The 21,780-nt window shown below is 42.3% G+C and overlaps 2 protein-coding genes across 4 annotated transcripts in view; one reads left to right on the top strand and one right to left on the bottom strand.

Moving 5' to 3' along the window:
- Positions 1–21,780, bottom strand: part of LOC143029051 (uncharacterized) — a 422,642-nt gene that overhangs the window by 135,131 nt on the left and 265,731 nt on the right. The window lies entirely within an intron of this gene.
- The window catches only part of Cln3 (CLN3 lysosomal/endosomal transmembrane protein, battenin), a 28,649-nt gene continuing 8,340 nt past the window's right edge, over positions 1,472–21,780 (top strand). The window contains exons 1-4 of one of the 2 annotated variants that reach the window (XM_076191383.1): positions 1,472–1,597; positions 3,624–3,735; positions 13,788–13,975; positions 16,092–16,231. In XM_076191383.1, coding sequence (XP_076047498.1) covers positions 3,627–3,735; positions 13,788–13,975; positions 16,092–16,231 — 437 coding nt within the window. In that variant the 5' untranslated portion in view covers positions 1,472–1,597; positions 3,624–3,626. Of the gene's footprint in view, positions 1,598–3,623; positions 3,736–13,784; positions 13,976–16,091; positions 16,232–21,780 lie in introns of both variants that reach the window. The other variant, XM_076191382.1, reaches the window with a different exon arrangement.

The following is a 21,780-nucleotide window of genomic DNA, read 5'->3' as shown; positions in this document are numbered from 1 at the left end:
TTCCATCCTCTTTCACTTCCGCTAACCATTTTTTAAACAAGGGATCCTTTAACCAGGCAGACTGAAAAGTTTTCGAGTAGTTTGACCACCTCTTCATTTCTAGATCACATAGGCTGACTAATCGAATACGTACATTTTGCACTGAACCTCTGCGGGCCGAGATGCGAACAAAACGATCTAGCACGTCTGTTAATTTTCATATTCGAATACGTACATTTCGTATTGTGCATCTGTGGGCCGAAAAGGGAGCAGGACGATCTAGCACGTTGAATACGTTCCTGTTAATTTTCATCCTACGTAGGGCCGTCAGTACTGTCACTCAGTACCACCAAGCCGAAACGTGCTTACCGCTCTCTGAGTATTATGGGATAGCTTATCGGTTAACGGAGCCTAAACAGTAGCAGATTTTTTGCTGGTAAGCTACCGTCAAGGTTGTTACTGATAAAACCCGTAACTACCGGTAGCTGCCCACCACTACCGTCACTCAGTACCACCAAGCCGAGACGTGCTTACTGCTCCCCGAGTGTTTGGTATAGCTTATCGGTTAACGGAACCTTAACGGTAGCAGAATTATTGCCGGTAAGCTACCGTCAAGGCTGTTACCGATTAAACCGGTAATCTTACCGGTAGCTGCCCATCACTACCACATACCAAGGTTGGACACTGAGGTGGTTACAGTGGTGTCGGTGTGCATGTTGCAGCCCCTCCCATGCACCAAAAGGTCAGCAGGAAAAGTTGTACTTGTAGAGGTCTTCTCTAGTAGACAATTCTTTCGCGATCTGGTGCAAATATGTGTCTCTCTCATTCACTCAACAAATCTGGTGTGTGGGGGGGGGGAAACTATCCGGGCTGACATTCGTTGAAAGTACAGGGGAAGGGTTCCAAGTAATTACTGGATGATTAAAATCTTCAGCCAACACTTTATGAGTATAGTTACTGTTAGCTTGTGTTGGCACGATGGTTGTATATTTATATTGTATTATATTCTGTGTGTTTTGTATATATATTCTAAATGCCGTATTTATTATTTTTATCAAATGCCGGGAATGTTGGCGTCAGTCGACGAATCACGTTCACGCCTAATGCATGCTTGTCCATTGTGTCGTGCCATATATTATATTTTTTTCCAATTCTATAAATTTGAACTGTGCCTCCTGAGTTTCTTTAGCCACCCAGAACAAGCTGCCCAAGTCAAAGTCTCGTGAAGGACATTATCAGTCATGCTGGCCAAGTTGGGGGGTGGGTGCCACTTCTGTTTATGACACCTTTTAACATGAATTATTGCAGAAAGTTATATATTTCAAGTTTCTGTATGTTTCTGCGCATTAAATAATTCTGGATATATTTGGTTTTATTTTCCTGCCCCAAGTTCAAGCTGTTGTAGGGTAAATGTAGATAGGAGGATTTCCTGTCTCCACTTGCGATAAGACAATTTTGATAAGTCCACATGATCCTTCTCCAGGTTTCGGCTCGAGAATGTTTACATCCAAAGTTTAGTTTGCCCAACTGAATCAGCGATCAGACCAGTGTCACTAGTCACTGCAATTGTCCTAGGGTTGGATTGCCGAATTTAGAAGCGGTTGTTACGAAGTAACAGGCAAGAGAAATCATATTAAGCTATTTTTTATAAACTCATAGAAAAAATGAAATTAATATGTATGGGATGTCTCGTGTGGACTGTAGAGGACTCTCGTATGTTCATGAAATAGTAGGACATGAATAATGAAGTCACCAGACTTGTAATAGATAACATCATGGATGTTTGCGGTGTTAACTTGATTTTCTTATTTTTAATCATATCATGACCGCTTTGATTACAGTATTTGCTATACTTTGACATTCTCTCAGGATTTTGACATGCTGCGAAGCAGACAAGTTATCAAAAAGATATTTCGTAACAGTTCATCATTTCCTGCATTCACTGAAGGTTAATCATCACTAGATAGGATTGTGAGACAATATAACAAACCCAGTTTCTTGGCACGGTGATTCTGAATAACATGGTAGAAGGTTTTTAGCACACAATCCTGGACATGTGAATGTTTTAGAATGTTTTATTAACTTATATATACATGAATATGGAAACCAAACATTTTCCTTGCCACTTTGCCTAGACTTTGATCTTATATTAGTAAAACTCCAGAGGCACATAAACATGGATATTTAACACAAAACTTCTTTGTCCTATAACTCCTAACCTAACCATTCCATAGATAAAACAGATCTTTCAAATGCAAAAGAAGAAAGTGAAAAATGTGTTTGTGTATTACTAAAACAGAATCCTTGGATTAACCAACTCTTTCATTTTGACAACTTAAACCATAATTTATGATACTAGTGATGGAAATGAGCTATGAGAACTAGAGTGGATATATGCTTATTTATGCCCAAAAATATTAGTTGTCGGTTTAATTAATGCAGTTGACGCTAGCGTTAACTAGTTCCTGTTAGTTGTGGGACGTTCTGACTGGCATGCAATTAGTTCTTGCTAGTTGTCGCTAAGTAGTGACCGCAAATTACATGAAAATCACACATTTTAAAGAAAATAGTTGAAGCAATTAAACTATATGCAATCTATTACACTAATAACACGTTTTTATGTGGTAGTGGGGCGTTTTGGTGCACCCAAGTGGGGCGTTTTGACCGAAGGCCAAGTGGGACGTTTTGACAGTGGGACGTTCTGACTGGCTAGGGGATATATGCTAAGACTTAAGATTTTTAATTGGAGGTCACGTTAGTTCAGATCAGACCTAAAAATAGGATTGGAAACTGTCAAATACTAAAATAGATATATACCATACCACTAATCATTATGTATTCACCTTTCCCCCTCTCTATCACTGGTTGTAATCAAGCGTTAACTGTAACTAGGTGATTGATTATAGTATGAATATGTTTGATTACTAACTATGGTTGAAACTTTTATATTTCAATTCTTCTCTGTACACTGATCTAAGACCAGCCTGCTATTTTTGGTTTTGTTCAAATATCATGCAAACAAATTTTTTACTACTTTCTTTTTTGCATTTGAAAGACGAATATTTCCTATGAAATGGCTACATTAGGTTAAGTTAGGTTAGGAGCTGTTGGTCAACACAAATTTCATGTTAAATGTTCATGCCTGTGTGATTCTGTAATGTTACCCTAATTTCAATATAATGCTGTTAATAATAATAATAATAAGTTTATTTGGCAATGAGTAAAATACATGACATACAGATAATGAAAAGAATACGTAATTCAAAATTACAGTTGCCGAGGATAACACAAAAAAAGCATGTGAGCCTAGGTGCATTGTTGGTGTGTCATGTTGCATTGTGTTTTGTATATCTCCTAGCTATAATTAGACAATGTTTTTTTTAACTGCCTGGCTTGGTCAGAATAAGCTTTGATTGAAGTAAATCAAAATAATACTTGTCTATAAGGCTGAATACGTTCTCATTTGTAAATAAGATGAAGATTAACTTTAATTAACTTTTGACCTTTATCTTCATTTTTCATAAGGACAGTGATACGTGTATATTTTTCATAGCTTTCTCAGTGTATTTACAGTTCTACAGTGATGACACGTATATTTTTCATAAATTCCTCGGCATATTTACAGTTCTGGTTTTGTTTATTAGGTAATGCTGAAGGAATATGATCCAGTGTCTGTAAAGCTGTCAGGTTCCTACATACCTATGACAGATCTCGAAGGGTCTTCTGAATCAGATGATGAATTCAATGTTGTCTCAGGTAATGCTCAAAATATTTTATGATATATTTATTTTCATATAAATTTCACTGTGCCTTAATATTTCCTTATAACTTCTTAAACTTCCATGTTCTGTCATTTTGTGGAGGAATGTTGCAAGTCTGTAAAAAAGGATATATATATATTGTTACGAATCTCGCTCACCTATCTGACTTGCAATAGATTAAGTATGTGAAATGAGTTCCCAAGACCCCATGTCTTTGGGATAACTCAAATAGAAATTGTAAAGTTGTCAGACTCGTAACACATAGTAAGAGTGAATGGGTGACTGAGTTCCCAAGACCCCATGTCTTTGGGAAAACTCCAATAGAAATTACAAGGTCGCCACTTGATTTTATTAAAATCAAGAAAATCAAGAAAAATGAAACGCACAGAATAACGTTTAACACTATTCATTAAAACTCAACAGGATTACATGAAGGATTACAATCACTAAACTTCAAGTGTGTAAATAAGTTTACATTCAAATGAGTAAATATATTTCAAAACAGAAGATTCCCGCTCGAAAACTTTTAACGGGGGTGAAAGAAGATTAATTAATTAATTAATACTTTACCAACGAAAAACACTGTCTAAGTCACTACTATAGACATTTCCTACTACTACATGGTGTGAAATTCTCACCCTAGCTGAGTTAATGACTCTTACGACTAATACAGGGGGAGTACAGAGGACTTACTTCAGCCGACAACCCCCCTTCGAGGCGACACCTTTACTTCGTGCTCTCTATTCTCAAACTGATTCTGACACGCCCAAGTCGCCCTGGTTCTTCTTCAAAAAACCCTCTGATTGGCCCATAGGAATTGCGTCTATGGTGGTTGAACCTCATTGGTCAATTAACTAAAAACGTTCTCCTTCGTTCTAGGCTGAGTGTTAGAACAAATACTCCATTGAGTAGGTTTTCCTTCCCACGCGTCCTCCCGTACTCGTCCTGTAATCTGACGCTCCCCGTAATCGCGGGGCGCCGTCATCTAAGCAATAAAATATTCCCGTCTTACATATATGGGAATATATGTGACACCTCCCTCTTTAAGGTTAAAAAAAAAATCTTGAAAAGATTTTTTTTTTTTTGTGTGTTTACTTGAGGGAGAATATACTTACAATATCGACAGGCAATCGGCTACCACATTGTCTTCCCTCGTACATGACGAACATCTAAATGATACTCCTGCAAAAACAAACTCCATCTGGTTAAGCGGAGGTTCTTATCTTTAAACTTGTTAAGGTACTTCAAGGGATGGTGGTCTGTGAGAACCGTTACCTGGGCACCAACATGGCCATGCACAACAAAATACTTAATTGCTAAGATCATTGATGGCATACCCTTTTCTTTGACACTCTTAGTTTAAGCACAACGGAATTATAAGTCTTTGTCCACTGGAACTTTGTTCCTTCGTCAGTGATAGTCACTTATTGCGGGTTCACACGATACGGGGCTTGCTTGATGGGTGTTGCATCTTCCCGTCCACGTCATGCAGCGTCAGGTGGGTCCTCTCAGGGGCATCCCGAAAGCTCTCCTGGTATCGTCTCTGCAACTCCAGTAGGTCCAATTGCTGCTCAGCCGAAAGATGACCCAGCTGGCTCACCACCTGTGGCCACACCTCTGCATTCGCCTTCCACGTCATCTCAAAGGTGGGGAAGGTCGAGTCCTCGTCTTCCTCAGGCCCGATGGAGACGGCATGCACACTACCGTCAGACTCACCCACATCACTCTTGTCCCTCTCCTGGTACGCTTTCCACACACCGAGGTGACACAACTGCTGCTTCCGTCTCCTACCCGGAGTGACAACCACTTTGTTCAGTTCCCTCACTCGTTTTGTCACGTCGTACGGGTCGCTGAACCTCGCTCCTCGTTTAAATTCTCGCACTTTCGCCTTCACTCGCTCTTGAACACTCTGCCAACATGAGGTCAACCTTCTTCTCACTGCCTCCACCGACTTCATCACTCTTGAATCACCTTTATGTCCTGCAAAGGAATTATCATGCCCAAATCGCATAACTCCTTCCCTGTAGACCTTCGGCAACACTATTTGTCGCCTATCAGACCATCCTGCGTCATCAGTAGAGCAGGTACTATCCACCCACTTGCGGAATAGTACTCCCGACTCTAAAGAGTATTCCTCTGACAACTCACTCTCACTCACCACTCCTTCCTTCCGGTCCCTCAAATCGGAGCCAACTCTCTGTAAGCCACAGGGGCTCATTGCCTCCACCTCCTTCTCTCCCATTCCCTGTAAGACACTGGGACCCCTTGTTTCTCCTTCCTTCTCTCCAATTCTTTGTGAGTCATTAGGACTCTTTTCTCCTTTCTTCTCTCCCTTTCTGTGTGAGTCGTTTAGACTCCATTTCTCTCCTTTCTTCTCTCCCTTTCTGTGTGAGCCACTTAGACTCCATTTCTCTCCTGTCTTCTCTCCCTTTTTGTATGAGTCGCTTAGACTCCTTTTCTCTCCTTTCTTCTCTCCCTTTCTGTGTGAGTCGCTTAGACTCCATTTCTCTCCTTTCTTCTCTCCCTTTCTGTGTGAGTCGCTTAGACTCCATTTATCTCCTTTCTTCTCTCCCTTTCTGTTTGAGTCACTTAGACTCCATTTCTCTCCTGTCTTCTCTCCCTTTCTGTGTGAGCCACTTAGACTCCACTTCTCTCCTTTCTTCTCTCCCTTTCTGTGTGAGTCACTTAGACTCCATTTATCTCCTTCCTTCTCTCCCTTTCTGTTTGAGTCACTTAGACTCCATTTCTCTCCTGTCTTCTCTCCCTTTCTGTGTGAGCCACTTAGACTCCATTTATCTCCTTTCTTCTCTCCCTTTCTGTTTGAGTCACTTAGACTCCATTTCTCTCCTGTCTTCTCTCCCTTTCTGTGTGAGCCACTTAGACTCCACTTCTCTCCTTTCTTCTCTCCCTTTCTGTGTGAGTCATTTAGACTCTTTCCATCTCCCTTCTTCTCTCCCATAAACAGGCGAGTCAGGTCAAACACTTCCGACTCGCTGCCTCGTTCCTCACGGAACAGGAACCTCAAGTCCACCTCTGTCTCGACTTGAGTATTTTCACTAGGGATTCTTCCCTCGGGATTCAGACTGTCCTTACATTTAGGATTTCCACAGCCTTCCCCTCTCGAGACCTTTATTGGCCTCACTTGGTCCTTAGACCCTTCTCTCTCTCTTCTCTCCCATGTAGGTGTGGGACACATCTTCCCACCCACTAAGTCATTTCCTAGAATGACTTCAACTCCTTCCACTGGCAACTGATCTACTAGGCCTATCTTTGCCTGTCCCTCATATAGAGGTGATTCCATATCTACCTCTACCAGTGGCACCTTGGCTAGGCCTCCTAGGAAGCCTATAACTACTCTCCCTTTTGCTACAGGTTTTTCAACTAAGCTGTTCAGCATTACTGATTGGAGGGCTCCTGAGTCTCTCAGAATGGTCACCCCTTTTCTCTTCTCTCCCTTTATGGTGACTGTTCCTTGAAAAAGGAACGGGTCATAACCTCTCAAGTGAGGTTTCATCTCATCCTTCTCCAGGCCGTCTGTGGCAACCTTACTCCTGAGGGCCACTACTTTGGTGGTCTCCTCCTCGTCCTCCCCCTCTCGGACTTTACTTTCTATGTGGGTGTCCCATCTATTTAATAATACTATGGGTTTAACCCCCTCTATTTCCCTTCTCCTGTGCCAACAATCTCTCGTCAGGTGGCCTATCCTTCCACAATAGCTACATGAAATTATCTGTGATGACTTAATATAGTCACCTTTCTTGACCTCTAGGGATTTTGTAGGTCCACCTGAGGAGGTTGATTGTGGGATCCTCGGCTGTTCCTCTCTCCCCCTTGGAGTAACTGAGAATTTCCCTGCAGTAGGTTTAAGTATTTCATATTTATCTGCTAATACTGCAGCCTCTTCCAACTTCGAGACTTCTTTCTCCTGAAGATACAATGACACCTCTTTAGGGATGGATCTCAGATACTCTTCCATTAACATTAACTCAGCTAGTTTCCTATAATCTCCATTTACGTTACGGGATCTTACCCATTGGTCCCATAACATTCTTTTCTCTCTACTAAATTCAACGTGTGAGATATTAGATTGCTTCCTCAGATTCCTAAATTTTACCCTATAAACTTCAGGCACTAATTCACAGGCTCGTAGGATGGCTGCTTTGATTTCATCGTAATCCTTTGTTTGTGAATCCTCCAAAGCACCATAAACTCTTAGCGGTTTGCCTCTGAGGCTTGTTCGCAACAATGCAGGCCAATACTGCTTCGGCCACTGATAATCTTCCGCTATTCCTTCAAACGTTCTAAAGTAAGTATCCACCTGTGATTCATCAAATTCAGGAAGCAATTTAGCGTTATGTACTACATCAAAATTGAGCCTTCTATTCACGAATTGAGATTCTGATAGCACTCGTCTACTTTCTTGCAAGTTAACTTGAAGTCTAAGGTTTTCATTATCTATTCTAGCCTTTTCAGTTTCTTCCCTTTTTACTTCGGCTTCTATCTTAGCTCTCTCAGTTTCTTCCCTTTTTACTTCAGCTTCTATCTTAGCTCTCTCAGTTTCTTCCCTTCTTACTTCAGCTTCTATCTTTGCTATCTCTAACTTCAACCGTAATTCGCTTAATCGAGATTCAGTGTTTTGAGATTCACCCTTCTCTATTTCCTCTTCCACTTCTTCCTCTTCCTCAAATTCTGAAGTGACAGACTCTCTATCTGCCCTTCCTTCATCTCTCATTGCCCCACTTTCATCTCGATTATGCACTATTTCTACAACAATTCTTATTAATTCAGTTTTATTTGCCTCATGTGCATGCTCAACCCCTAGACTTTGTGCTATGAACCTCAAGTCGTTAGCAGTAAGGCTCTGTATATCCTTCTTACTAGGTTGTTTGTGTACAAACTCCAATACCTCCTCTGTACTTGTCAACTTCATTTTCTCACACTATTGATCCTATTTAATACTAAATATTTTCGTTGGTAATTCTTTCACTTTACCGTTAAAATCCTGGCAAGGTCGCCAATTTATATGTTACGAATCTCGCTCACCTATCTGACTTGCAATAGATTAAGTATGTGAAATGAGTTCCCAAGACCCCATGTCTTTGGGATAACTCAAATAGAAATTGTAAAGTTGTCAGACTCGTAACACATAGTAAGAGTGAATGGGTGACTGAGTTCCCAAGACCCCATGTCTTTGGGAAAACTCCAATAGAAATTACAAGGTCGCCACTTGATTTTATTAAAATCAAGAAAATCAAGAAAAATGAAACGCACAGAATAACGTTTAACACTATTCATTAAAACTCAACAGGATTACATGAAGGATTACAATCACTAAACTTCAAGTGTGTAAATAAGTTTACATTCAAATGAGTAAATATATTTCAAAACAGAAGATTCCCGCTCGAAAACTTTTAACGGGGGTGAAAGAAGATTAATTAATTAATTAATACTTTACCAACGAAAAACACTGTCTAAGTCACTACTATAGACATTTCCTACTACTACATGGTGTGAAATTCTCACCCTAGCTGAGTTAATGACTCTTACGACTAATACAGGGGGAGTACAGAGGACTTACTTCAGCCGACGACCCCCTTCGAGGCGACACCTTTACTTCGTACTATCTATTCTCAAACTGATTCTGACACGCCCAAGTCGCCCTGGCTCTTCTTCAAAAAACCCTCTGATTGGCCCATAGGAATTGCGTCTATGGTGGTTGAACCCCATTGGTCAATTAACTAAAAACGTTCTCCTTCGTTCTAGGCTGAGTGTTAGAACAAATACTCCATTGAGTAGGTTTTCCTTCCCACGCGTCCTCCCGTACTCGTCCTGTAATCTGACGCTCCCCGTAATCGCGGGGCGCCGTTATCCAAGCAATAAAACTATTCCCACCTTACATATATGGGAATATATGTGACAATATATATATATATATACACATACATATACCAAAGGCTTTTTTCCCCCTTACACAGGAGGTAGCCAAAAAACAAAGGCATAGAAATCACTCCCACCCATTCCATTCCCTACATACTCCACTCCCCTCCACCCTCTTCCCTCCCTCTTATCTTGGCACCTCCTGGATGACAGGTCATCCCTGCATCTTGTCCACTGCCCTGGGACAGAAGCAGTACATATTTTTTCTTGTACTTAGCCACATTCCTCTATAGGAGTTTGAATGCTTAACCCCTTCGATACAATGACGCCTACATAGGCGTCATGTGGAGCAAGTGGGTACACGAGGATGCCGATGTCGGCGTCTTGATTATATATATTGTAGTTGTACCTGCATGACCCCCATACTCTGTAAACTGGCTTCATCATATTTTCTATGGTTATCAAAATTCACGGGTGAAAGAGAAGGAGCAATACAGCGGTAACTTTATTCTTTATAATGTGAGTATTATGACACAACATCGCACGTCTAGCAGCTAATGCTGCCCGTGAGATTTTAGCCCAGAGTAAAGGGGTTAACTTTTATGTAGTTGGTATTATATGATAAAGAGGGAAACGGAGGGAGTGGGTGGGAGTGGGTAAATGCTTTTGACTTGGCTACCTCTCTTATAAAGGGGAAAAAGCCCTTAGTATATAGATTGGCACCTTTGTAACATCCCCGCAGCCTATTACTCCGATTTAATGAAGCGGCCTTGCTGTGGATATGCTGTGACTTGTGACACTGCCTCTGACCCAGGGCAATGGACAAGGTGCAGGGATGACCCGTCATCCAGGAGGTGCTAAGATGGGAGGGAGGGTGGAGGGGAGTGGAGTGTATTTAGGGATGGAATGGGTGGGAATGATTTTATGCCTTTTTCTTTTTGGCTACCTCCCTTGTAAGGGGGAAAAAGCCTTGGTATATGCATGTATGTATGTATGTATTACTCCTTTTCACTTTCTTTAATTTTATTCATTTTTTCTATTTCTTTATTTTTTTCATTACTTTGTCAGTTAATTAGTTTTCTTTAAACATGGTTAGGTAAAGTAGTTCCATCCTTCTCTTTTCTGTAGGTATTTACCTAGTTGTGTCTTATGGAAAACTCCTAGACCCTCTTATGCCTTTACTTTTTCTTTAAGGAATGTCCCCTGTGGGGCTACAAGGAGAAGGATACCTAGTCCCAATCCCCGTCCCTTTCTTCTCGCCTCTTACGATCCAAGTGGAAATACTTGGTGGCAGTATTCTTTTCCCCCACGACAGGGTGGAGGGGTGTGGAGTGTATTCAGGGATGGAATGGGTGGGAATGATTTTATGCCTTTTCCTTTTTGGCTACCTCCCTTGTAAGAGGGAAAAAGCCTTGGTATATGTATGTATGTATGTATTACTCCTTTTCACTTTCTTTAATTTTATTCAGTTTTTCTATCTATTTATTCTTTTTATTACTTTGTCGGTTAATTCATTTCCTTTAAACATGGTTAGGTAAAGTAGTTCCATCCTTCTCTTTTCTGTAGGTATTTACCTAGTTGTGTCTTACAGGAAGGGGAGCTATGCTCATGGTCTCCTGCCTTTGAATCTCAGTGTCTAGTTTGCTCTTAAATTCGTGTATGGTTTTTGCACACAATATTGTTTCATCCAGTTTATTCTAAGTGTCCACCACTCTGTGTGGAAAACTGTTCCTCTTCAGATCTCTTCCATATCTTTTTTGAGTTTCTTTCCATGTCCTCTTGTGTTTTTCTTGTCCCACTTTAACAAGTCCCCTGGAGTAAATAAGAGAGAGAGGCAACCTACTGACCATCTCTAGAATCATGAAGGGCACAGAAATACTCAGTAGAGAGGACTTGTTCAATTGGGACAAGAGAAACACAAGAGGACATGGAAAGAAACTAAAAAAAGATAGTTATAGAAGAGATCTGAAGAAGAACAGTTTTCCACATAGAGTGGTGGACACTTGGAACAAACTGGACAATGAAATAGTGTGTGCAAAAACCATTCATGAATTTAAGAGCAAACTAGACACTGCGAGATACAAAGGCGGGACACCACGAGCATAGCTCCCCTTCCCGTAAAATACAAACATGTAAAATATTTCTGTGTTAATAACTAGATGAACCTGTCCATAGTGGTTGGGTTGATCACTCTAACTGTAGTGAGATCTGCCACAGCTGAAAGGAAAATGTATTAAGTTAAGTGTGGTGGGGTGAATCGGCTCCAGCTGTCAAGCTCTGCTGCGGAGATCTTGTATTCACCTTGGTCTTTGGATCTCGTGTTGGACTCGTGATCGACAGCTATTTTCCTCCCAGAAGAGAGCTCAGAGCTCGTATGACTGATCTATGGGTAATACTATGACCTTACACACACACACACACACACACACACACACACACCCCAACTCCCCGCCCAGGAGAGTTGGAGTAATGACCCGAAGCGCAGCGATACTGAAATAATTTCGGCCGTGGGCAGGATTTGAACCAGGTACTGCCGCACCTCCGTACTGGCAGTCCAGTACTCAATCAACCGCGCCACCGAGTCGTGTTTTCACAGGACCTGCTTTTGACCTATGCAGGGGGTAAGTGTGACCCTTCACCCTTCACAACCTCATGGTGCAGTGGTTAGAGTTCTCGTCTGCCACTACAGCAGTCCAGGATTGAATCCCACACCAGGGCTGAAATTATTTCAGTATCGCTGTGCTGCAGGGTGTTACTCCAACTCTTGTGGGTGGGGAGTTGGGGGTATGTGTGCATGTAAGGTCACAGTATTACCCATAGATTGGTCATATGGGCTCTGAGCTCTCATCTGGGAGGTTAATAACTGTCAATCATGAGTCCAACATGTGATCCAAGACCATGGTGAAACCTACGAGATGTGAAGTTGGAGAGGGCATGGTGTATTGACCTGGCTACCTCCCTTGTAAGGGGGGAAAAGTCCTGGGGAAGAGGGGAATGTCTGTTGAGGAAGGATGGGAGAGGACAGAAGACAGGGGTGAATGGAGAATGGTTGTATATGGATGATGTTGTGATGCATGAGGTGGAATGGGTGGGGGGATGGGGGGTGAGGTAATATGTGTGAACACATTTTTGACGCAGCCCGAAGGGATTTCTCCCCGTCTTCTCCTTTATGCATGGGGGGACGTAGAGGGGGAGGTCGCCGATTTAATGAAGTGGCCTTACTGTGGATGTGCTGTGTCTTGCGACACTGCTTCTGACCCAGGGCAGTGGACAAGGTGCAGGGATGACCCGTCATCCGGGATGTGCTAAGATTTTTTGAGAGGGAGGGTGGAGGGGTGTGGAGTGTATTCAGGGATGGAATGGGTGGGAGTGATTTTATGCTTTTTCCTTTTTGGCTACTTCCCTTGAAAGGGGGAAAGCCTTGGTATATGTATGATGTATGTATGTACATAGAGTGTAGTTAATGAATGGAATAAACTTCCTGCAGAGGCAGTGCAATGTAGTTCAGTTTGAAGCTTTAAGATTCGTTTAGATAAACATTTAAGCAAGATGCTGTAATGACTGCCATTTATTTTATATTATTTGATTATTTGTTTGTTATTATTTGTCTGTTTATTATTTGCTTGATTTCCATTTATTATTATTTATTTGACAGTTTATTATTATTTACTATTTACCTGTTTGTTTATCATTTAACTATAACTTTGTATTATTTATTTTATTCGTTATTATTTATATTATTATAATTTTTATTTTATTTGATTTTTTGATAATTTATATATATATATATATATATATATATATATATATATATATATATATATATATATATAATTGCATCCGACCTAGTTATGAACCAAAAGGTCTTCTGTTGGCATGCTTCACCTTTGTAATTCTTTGAGTATTTTGATTTGGTCATCTTCTTATAAGGGGAAAGACTCGTTGTTATCACCGGTGAGAAATGTAGTAACGTGTGTAAATCACAACCGACAAAAGAAAGAGTTGCGTAAGCGAAACCATATAGTTCGATTGCTACTGAAGAGGATTGCAGTTAGCAGTCGAAATATATAGTTTTGCTTACCTCGTTCTTTAGTTTGACTGTGGGGTTAGTTTTGACTCTTTATGTTTGTACTTATCTCGTTTTGATATTCCTCATTCTTGTTACAGCAGAGAGGCGTCCAATTCATTCGAGGAAGGAAGAGGAAGAAAGCATTTTGGGAACTAGTCCCGTTGGAACGGAGAAATGGAGGAACCTGTTCGCCTACTGGATGTTGGGGCTGACCAACAACTTCGCATATGTCATCATGCTCTCTGCTGCACATGATATTTTGTCGAAAGATTTTCATGGTGGTGGTGACGTAAGTTTAAACGGGTCATATATATATATTTTTTCCCCTCTCCCCTCTCTTCTTCATTGCTCTCTTTCCTTTCTCTTTCCCTCTTTATTCTGTTTCTCTCTTTTCTTTTTTCCTACTCTTTTTTTTTTTCATCTTTTTTCTCTGTCTCTCTCTCTTTCTCTTTCTAGGAGGGACAAGCCCAAAGTGAACCACTTTGGTACGATGACGGCTATGTAGGCATCATGAGTCACAAATGGATACACAAAGATGCCAGTGTCAGCGTCTTGATTATATATATTTGTTTGTAGTTGTACATGAGTTACCCCCCAAATTCTGTGAACTGGTTTGATCACATTTTCTGTGTTTATTATTACTCAGAGTAAAAGAGAACAAGTAATACAGCAGTGACTTTACATTTTTACACTGTGACCCAACCTCTGGAAATTTGTACTTATCTACAAATTGCCGCCTCAGTTGAACAGCATGTCCTGTGAGTCACAGTTCTCACATAAATAGTTAATTTGATATGTACTAGGCTTGCCGCTCTTGGAGCGTGATAAAAAAAAAGAAATGCGAGTAGTGTGATCATCATCATCATATCTTGTCGCACCAGAACCGTGTCCATATAAGGGCAGTTTCATTTGCTTCCCTAAGGTCTTGGTCGGAGCAATGGGGACTCAATGGACATTCCCGGAGGACGTGGACCATCGTCTGTACTTCGCCACAGGGACATTGGGGGCTATTGGTGTATCCCCACTTGTGTTTGTTTTCTTTCGTTTTGCCCACCTTGGCTCTTCCTCTGTTTAAGGTAACCCAGTCCTTCCTGGTTAGGTTTGCTCCTGGGGGCAAGGTCTCGTTTGGGCATGGTATGGCCTCGTTATGGCCCAGATTGTCATATTCCTGCCAACATTTTAGTCTATGGGCCACAGCTTGGGTTGGATCCAGTCCCTCCACCGTCATGAAGCTTTGGCGAGACTTCAGTCTCTGTCCAACCTGAAGGTGACCGTATAGTGGATGCCTGGGATCATTTTGTTGTTTATATTTTTCTATCTTGGTCATTATTTCGCGCCGAATGTGGGGAGGTGGAATCCCTGCCAGTCTGTAGATAGTATGTAATGGCGTTGGTTTTAGGGTACCTGTAATTATTCGACACGACCTGTTCAGTTCTGGATCTATTTTGTGTGCATGGCATGACCTGGCCCATACTGGTGCGCAATATTCTGCAGTGGAGTAACACAGTGCCAAAGCTGTTTGTCGCAGGGTGTTTGGATCTGTTCCCCAGCTGGTGGTGGCAAGTTTGCTGAGGAGGTTGTTTCTGGTTGAGATTTTTCCAATCAACTTGTTGATATGCTCTTTGTAAGAGAGAGTCCTGTCGAGAGTAACCCCTAAATAGACAGGGTGTGGGTGGTGTGCCAGATCAGTGTTGTTCCATCTGATTCGTAGCTCTCTCTTGGCTTGGTGATTTTTAAGGTGGAATGCACACACCTGTGTTTTGTTTGCGTTCGCATTGAGATGCCACTTTTTGTAGTACGTGGAGAGTGTGGTTAGGGCCTCTGATAGTCGGTCTTCGATGGTGTTGAAGGAATCAGACCGAGTGGTAATGTACAGATCATCTGCATAGATGTACCTATGGATATTCTGATACTGTGGCTGGTCATTGGTATAAATGTTGAACAGTGTTGGAGCCAACACAGATCCTTGTGGGAGTCCGTTCTTCTGGAAACGGTACCTGCTTTTCTTGCCATCCATTTCCACATAGAAACGGCAGTTTGTTAGAAGAGACTGGATGATGTGAACCAAGGTGTGATTCTGTAGTGTTTTGGCGACTTTGAAGAGGAGTGGCCTATGATTGACTTTATCGTAGGCGGCTGTAAGATCTACAAAGACAGCGCCAGTGATTTTCTTTTTCTCGAATCCATCTTCAAAATATTGCGTTAGGTTCAATACCTGACTGCAGCATGAGCGGCCTGGTCTAAAGCCTGCTTGATCAGCTGAAAGTTGTGATACAGCATACATATGGCAGCTGATACTGCACGAGAATTTGAGTCGTACCGAAGTGGTTAAGAGAAGAGGAGTTTGAATATATATGTCTGTAATGTCAATCCCAATTGGTTGATTGATGTTTCTTTGAAATCAGGATCCAGGCAACGGGACTGCGTCAAACGGCAGCAATCCTCGGGACTGCAACACAATGAGCACTGGAACGATCCTCCTAGCAGACATCATCCCTTCGCTCATAATCAAGGCCATTGTTCCCTTCATTACGTTCGGCAGTCAGTAAGTGTGTTACGTAATGTTGTATCATCAGGGGCGGACTGGCCATTAGGGCCTTTGGGCAATGACCGTTGGGACAATGCAAGAGCCAACTCTGCTTGGGAAAAGGCTTTATCCAGTTGGGTTTTAATGAAAAATGCCCGGGCCGCTTTAATATCCCAGTCCGCCCCTGCGTATCATTATTATTATTTATTTTTTTTTTTTTTTGTCAAATTAATTGCTGAGAAAATAAATTTTAGTTGTTCTTATTGTCACCTTTTTGACAATGATGAGGATATATACATACATATACCAAAGGCTTTTTCCCCCTTACATGGGAGGTAGCCAAAAGACAAAGGCATAGAAACCACTCCGACCCATTCCATCCCCTACACACTCCACTCCCCTCCACCCTCCTCCCTCCCTCTCATCTTGGCACCTCTTGGATGATGGGTCATCCCTGCATCTTGTCCACTGCCCTGGGTCAGGAGCAGTGTCGCTGGACACAGCACATCCACAGCAAGGCTGCTTCATTAATTCGGTGACCCCCCTTCTCTGTCCCCTCATGCAGAAAAGAAGATAGGGAGAAATCCCTTCAGGCTGTGTCAATGTATTTCTCATACATACTCCCTCACCCCCCATCCACCACCCACTCCCTGTCATGCATCACAGCATCATCCATACACAATCCTTCTTCATTCACCCCTATATTCTGTTCTCTCTCATCTTTCCTCAACAGACATTCCCCTCTTTCCCAATGCGATGAAGATAACCATGTAAATAAGCAATATATTGTAGTTCATGTTGTATTAGACGTTCAAGTATTATTTTTATAATTTTACAATCTATAATTTCTTATTGTCTTGCGACACTGCTTCTGACCCTGGGCTGTGGGCGAGATGCAGGGATGACCTGTCATCCAGGAGGAGCCAAGATAAGAGCGAGGGAGTGGAGTATGTGGGGATGGAATGGGTGGGAGTGATTTTTATGCCATTGTTTTTTGGCTACCTCCCTTGTAAGGGGGGAAAAGCCTTTGGTATATGTATGTATAATTTCATATTATACATTTTTTCTTTAAGAGATTATAATTGTAAAATTATAAAAAATGATACATAAGGAGCTAAGAAGAGAGGGAGAAAAGGGTGGTGAGTAGGTGTATGCCATTTGACTTGGCTACCTCCCTAGTAAGGGGGAAAAAGCATTTGGTAAATATATAGATAAATACAATTTATGTGGTAAGGGGGAAAAAGCCTTTGTTAAATAGATAAATACAATTTACGATAATGATGAGTGGAATGGAGGGTGGGAATTGATGTGGCTACCTCTCTTATAAGGGGGAGAAAACCCATGATATATGGATATATAGAAAGTTTTTATAATGATATATATATATATATATATATATATATACAGGTAAACGTCGACTTACGATGGCCGCGACTTACGATTGTTCGACTTTACGATGACGACGACGACGACGACGACATGATAATTTAACCCCTTCCATACGGTGCCGCACACGTATGCGTCATGAGGAGCAAGTGGATTCGCGACGCTGCCATATCGGCGTCTTGATTATATTTATTGTAGTCGCCCCTGTGTTTTTACATTCTCTCAAATGATTCATTCTCTGTGGTTTTCAAAATTCGCGGGTGAAAGAGAGAACGATCGATATAAGCGGTGACTATATTTTATGATGCGAGTATTATTACGTCACGTCGTACGGCTGGCATTGGCTGCTGCCCGCGAGATTTAAGTTCCGTACTGAAAATACATATTATAGTGTTTGAATATGGTAAAAAGGATAAAAATAATTAAATAAACTACTGTACATGTTTAATAGGCTATATTCAGTATCTCTGGTGGTTAATATACAGGTAGGCTAGGTACAGTGACCACGGAACAGAGTGGGGATCGACTTACGATGAGATCGTCTTACGATGGCTCTATCGAAACCTAATGCCATCGTAAGTCGACGTTTACCTGTACCAAGGCTTTTTCCCCCTTCCAAGGGAGGTAGCCACAAAGGGAAAGGCATAAAAACACTCCCACCCATTTCATCCCTAAATACACTCCACACCCCTCCCACCCTTCCTCTCATCTGAGCACCTCCTGGATGACGGGTCATCCCTGAACCCTGCCCACCGCCCTGGGTCAGAAGCAGTGTCGCAAGACACAGTACATCCACAGCAAGGCCGCTTCATTTAATCGGCGACCCCCCCTCTCCGTCCCCCTTTGCATATAAGGAGAGGACGGGGAGAAATCCCTTCGGGCTGCGTCAAAATTTACTCACACATACTACCCCACCCACCCCCCCGCCCATTCCTCCTCATGCAGTCACAACATCATCCATATACAACCATTCTCCACTCACCTCTGTCTTCCGTCCTCTCCCTTCCTTCCTCAACAGACATTCCCCTCTTCCCCAAAGCCCCCTTCACCCCATCCATCCACCTCATCCTAGGACGTCCCCTCATGTTCACTCCCTCCACATCTGCCTTCCATACCTCTTTTACTAGTCTTTCTTCACTCATTCTTTCCATGTGTCCAAACCATCCTAATATTCTTTCATCAACCCTCTCTCCCAAATCCTTTTTCACCCCTGTTCTCCTCCTCACCTCCTCATTTCTCACTCTATCTAGCCTAGTAACCCCCACCATACTTCTCAGACACCTCATCTCAAACACATTCAAACTCCTTCTCTCTTCTTCTCTTATGTTCCACGTTTCTGCCCCATACAGTGCTGTTGGCACAATCACTCCTTCATACAGTCTCCTCTTCGCATCCATTCCCAAATGTCTATTTCTCATTACACTCTTTAAACCACCAAGGCATTTACTCGCTTCTCTCAATCTACATTCTACCTCCACCTTCACTCCACCTTTTCCTGCTACACTTGCACCCAAGTATCTAAAACTATCCACTTCCTCCAGTCGCTCTCCCTTAAGGATGTACATGTGCTAAGGGGAGAGGGTGGGGGAATATCAGATCATTTTTTGGTGGAAGGTAAGTTGAGAGTGGAGGATAGATGGAGAAGGAGGAAAGGGACAAAAGGTAGGGAGGTTCTTAGAGTGAACTCCTTGAATGAAAAGGAAAAGGAGAAGGAGTACAAAAAGAAGCTGAAGGAGGAGTGGGAGGGAGTAAAGGATAGAGCAGAGATGGGTGTGGAGGAGGAATGGGGATGGTTCAAGGAGGGAGTCTTAAAGTGTGCAAGGATGGTGTGTGGAACAAGAAGGACAGGGGGAAATAGAAGAAAGGGTAGTGAATGGTGGGATGAGGAAACAAAGAAGGTTGTAGAAGAGAAGAAGCGAGCATTCACAGATTGGTTACAAAAGAGGACAGGGGAGTCATATGAGACGTACAAAGAAAAGAAAAGAGAAGTAAAGCAAAAGGTAAAGGAGGCAAAGAGGAGAGCAGATGTGAAATGGGGTAGGAGTATGACTGAAAATTTTGAAAGTAATAAAAAGATGTTTTGGAAAGAAATTAAGAGAGGAAGAGGAGGCGAATCAAGTAGGGAAGAAAAGGTAAAAGGTACAGATGGAGAGTTGATAATGGAAGAGATGGCAGTGAGGGGAAGATGGGCAGAATATTTTAGGGAGTTGCTGAATGTGAAGGAGGATAGGGAAGGAAAGATAGCTGCAGTGGGAAATACGAAGAAAATGAGAGTGATGAGTGAGGAGAATGGAGGAGAAATAAGGAAGGATGAGGTGAAGGCAGTTGTAAAGATGATGAAAGCAGGTAAGGCACCTGGTCTGGATGGATGTCATGCAGAATGTCTGAAAAAGGGAGGTTCAGTGATGGTGGACTGGTTGGTGAGATTATTTAATATTTGCTGGAGAGAGGGTAGAGTACCGGAGGACTGGAGTAGTGCCTGTATAGTTCCTCTTTACAAGGGAAAAGGGGACAAGTGTGAATGTAGTAATTTCAGAGGGATTAGCCTGTTGAGTGTAGTAGGGAAGGCTTATGGGAGAATCTTAATTGAGAGGATTAGGAGAGGAACAGAAGGAGTAATTGGTGAGGAACAGTGTGGATTTAGGACGGGTAGAGGTTGTGTAGATCAGATCTTTGTGGTAAGACAGATATGTGAGAAAGCTATAGGAAAGGGGAAGGATGTTTTTTGGGCTTTTATGGATCTGGAAAAGGCTTATGATAGGGTAGACAGAAAGGCACTGTGGGAGGTTATGCAGATTTATGGGATAGGAGGAAAGCTTTTGGGAGCTGTCAAGAGTTTTTATGTGAGTAGTAGAGCATGTGTTAGGATTGGAAATGGAGAGATTGAGTGGTTTGAAGTAAAGGTGGGACTTCGTCAAGGATGCGTTATGTCGCCCTGGCTGTTCAACTTATACATGGATGGGGTGGTGCGAGAGGTGAATGCTAGGGTAGTGAGTCAGGGATTGGAGATGGTTAAAGAAAATGGAGAAAAGTGGGAGGTGAGCCAGCTGTTGTTTGCGGACGACACTGCGCTTGTGGCAGGGTCAGAGGAGGGATTGAGGAAGCTGGTGGCAGAGTTTGGGAGAGTATGTGATAGAAGAAAGCTAAAAATAAATGTGGGTAAAAGTAAGGTGATGAGATGTACAAGGGGTGAAAGTGGCAGTAGACTGGAAGTGAACATATATATATATGATTTTCATATAAATATTCTCGTATGCTTTTGATAACTCTAGATGATACTGTGGGGGGGGGAGAGGATAATAATTGAAGCCTGTACGTTCTGGTTTGGTGAGATGGACGTCGGAAAGAATCGTCTCCCTCCACATGTATATAGTTTTCATTTGGACCTTCCTCTCTTATCTGGGGCAAAGATATTGCTCTCTCACTCTCTCCCTCTCTCTTTCTTTCTCTCTTCCTTCCTCTCCTTCCCTCTCTCTAACCTGGGCAAAGATTTTGCTCTCTCACTCCCTTCCCCTCTCTTTCTCTCTCTCTTCCTTTCACTCTCTTTCCCTCTCTCTAACTATGCCAAAGATATCCCTACTCTCTTCCCTTCTCTTTCTTTCTTCCTTTCACTCTCTTTCCCTCTGACTATGCCAAAGGTATCCCTCTCTCTTCCCCACTCTTTCTATCTCTCTTCCTCTCACTCTCTTTCCCTCTCTCTAACTATGCCAAAGATGTTCCTCTCTCTTCCTTCTCTCCTTCCCTCTCTCTAGCTATGCCAAAGATATCCCTCTCTCTTCCCCTCTCTTTCTTTCTCTCTTCCTTCCTCTCCTTCCCTCTCTCTAACTATGCCAAAGATGTTCCTCTCTCTCTTCCCCTCCCTTTCTTTCTCTCTTTCACTCTCTTTCTCTTCCTTCCTTCCTCTCCTTCCCTCTTCCTATGCTAAAGATATCCCTCTCTCGTCCCCTCTCTTTCTTTCTCTCTTCTTTTCCATCTTTTCTTTCTCTCTTCCTTCCTCTCCTTCCCTCTCTCTAACTGGACCAAAGATATCCCTCTCTCACCCCCACTTCTCTCTCTCCCTCCCTCTCTTCCTTTCATTCTTACTTTCTCCTCTGCACGCGCTCTCTCTCTCTCTCTCTCTCTCTCTCTCTCTCTCTCTCTCTCTCTCTCTCTCTCTCTCTCTCTCTCTCTCTCTCTCTCTC

Source organism: Oratosquilla oratoria, chromosome 10, assembly GCF_046742065.1.
Source record: "Oratosquilla oratoria isolate Oo_2021 chromosome 10, ASM4674206v1, whole genome shotgun sequence".
NCBI lineage: Eukaryota > Metazoa > Arthropoda > Malacostraca > Stomatopoda > Squillidae > Oratosquilla > Oratosquilla oratoria.
Note: the sequence above shows the minus strand (reverse complement) of the source record. Positions and strands in the feature narration are given on the sequence as shown.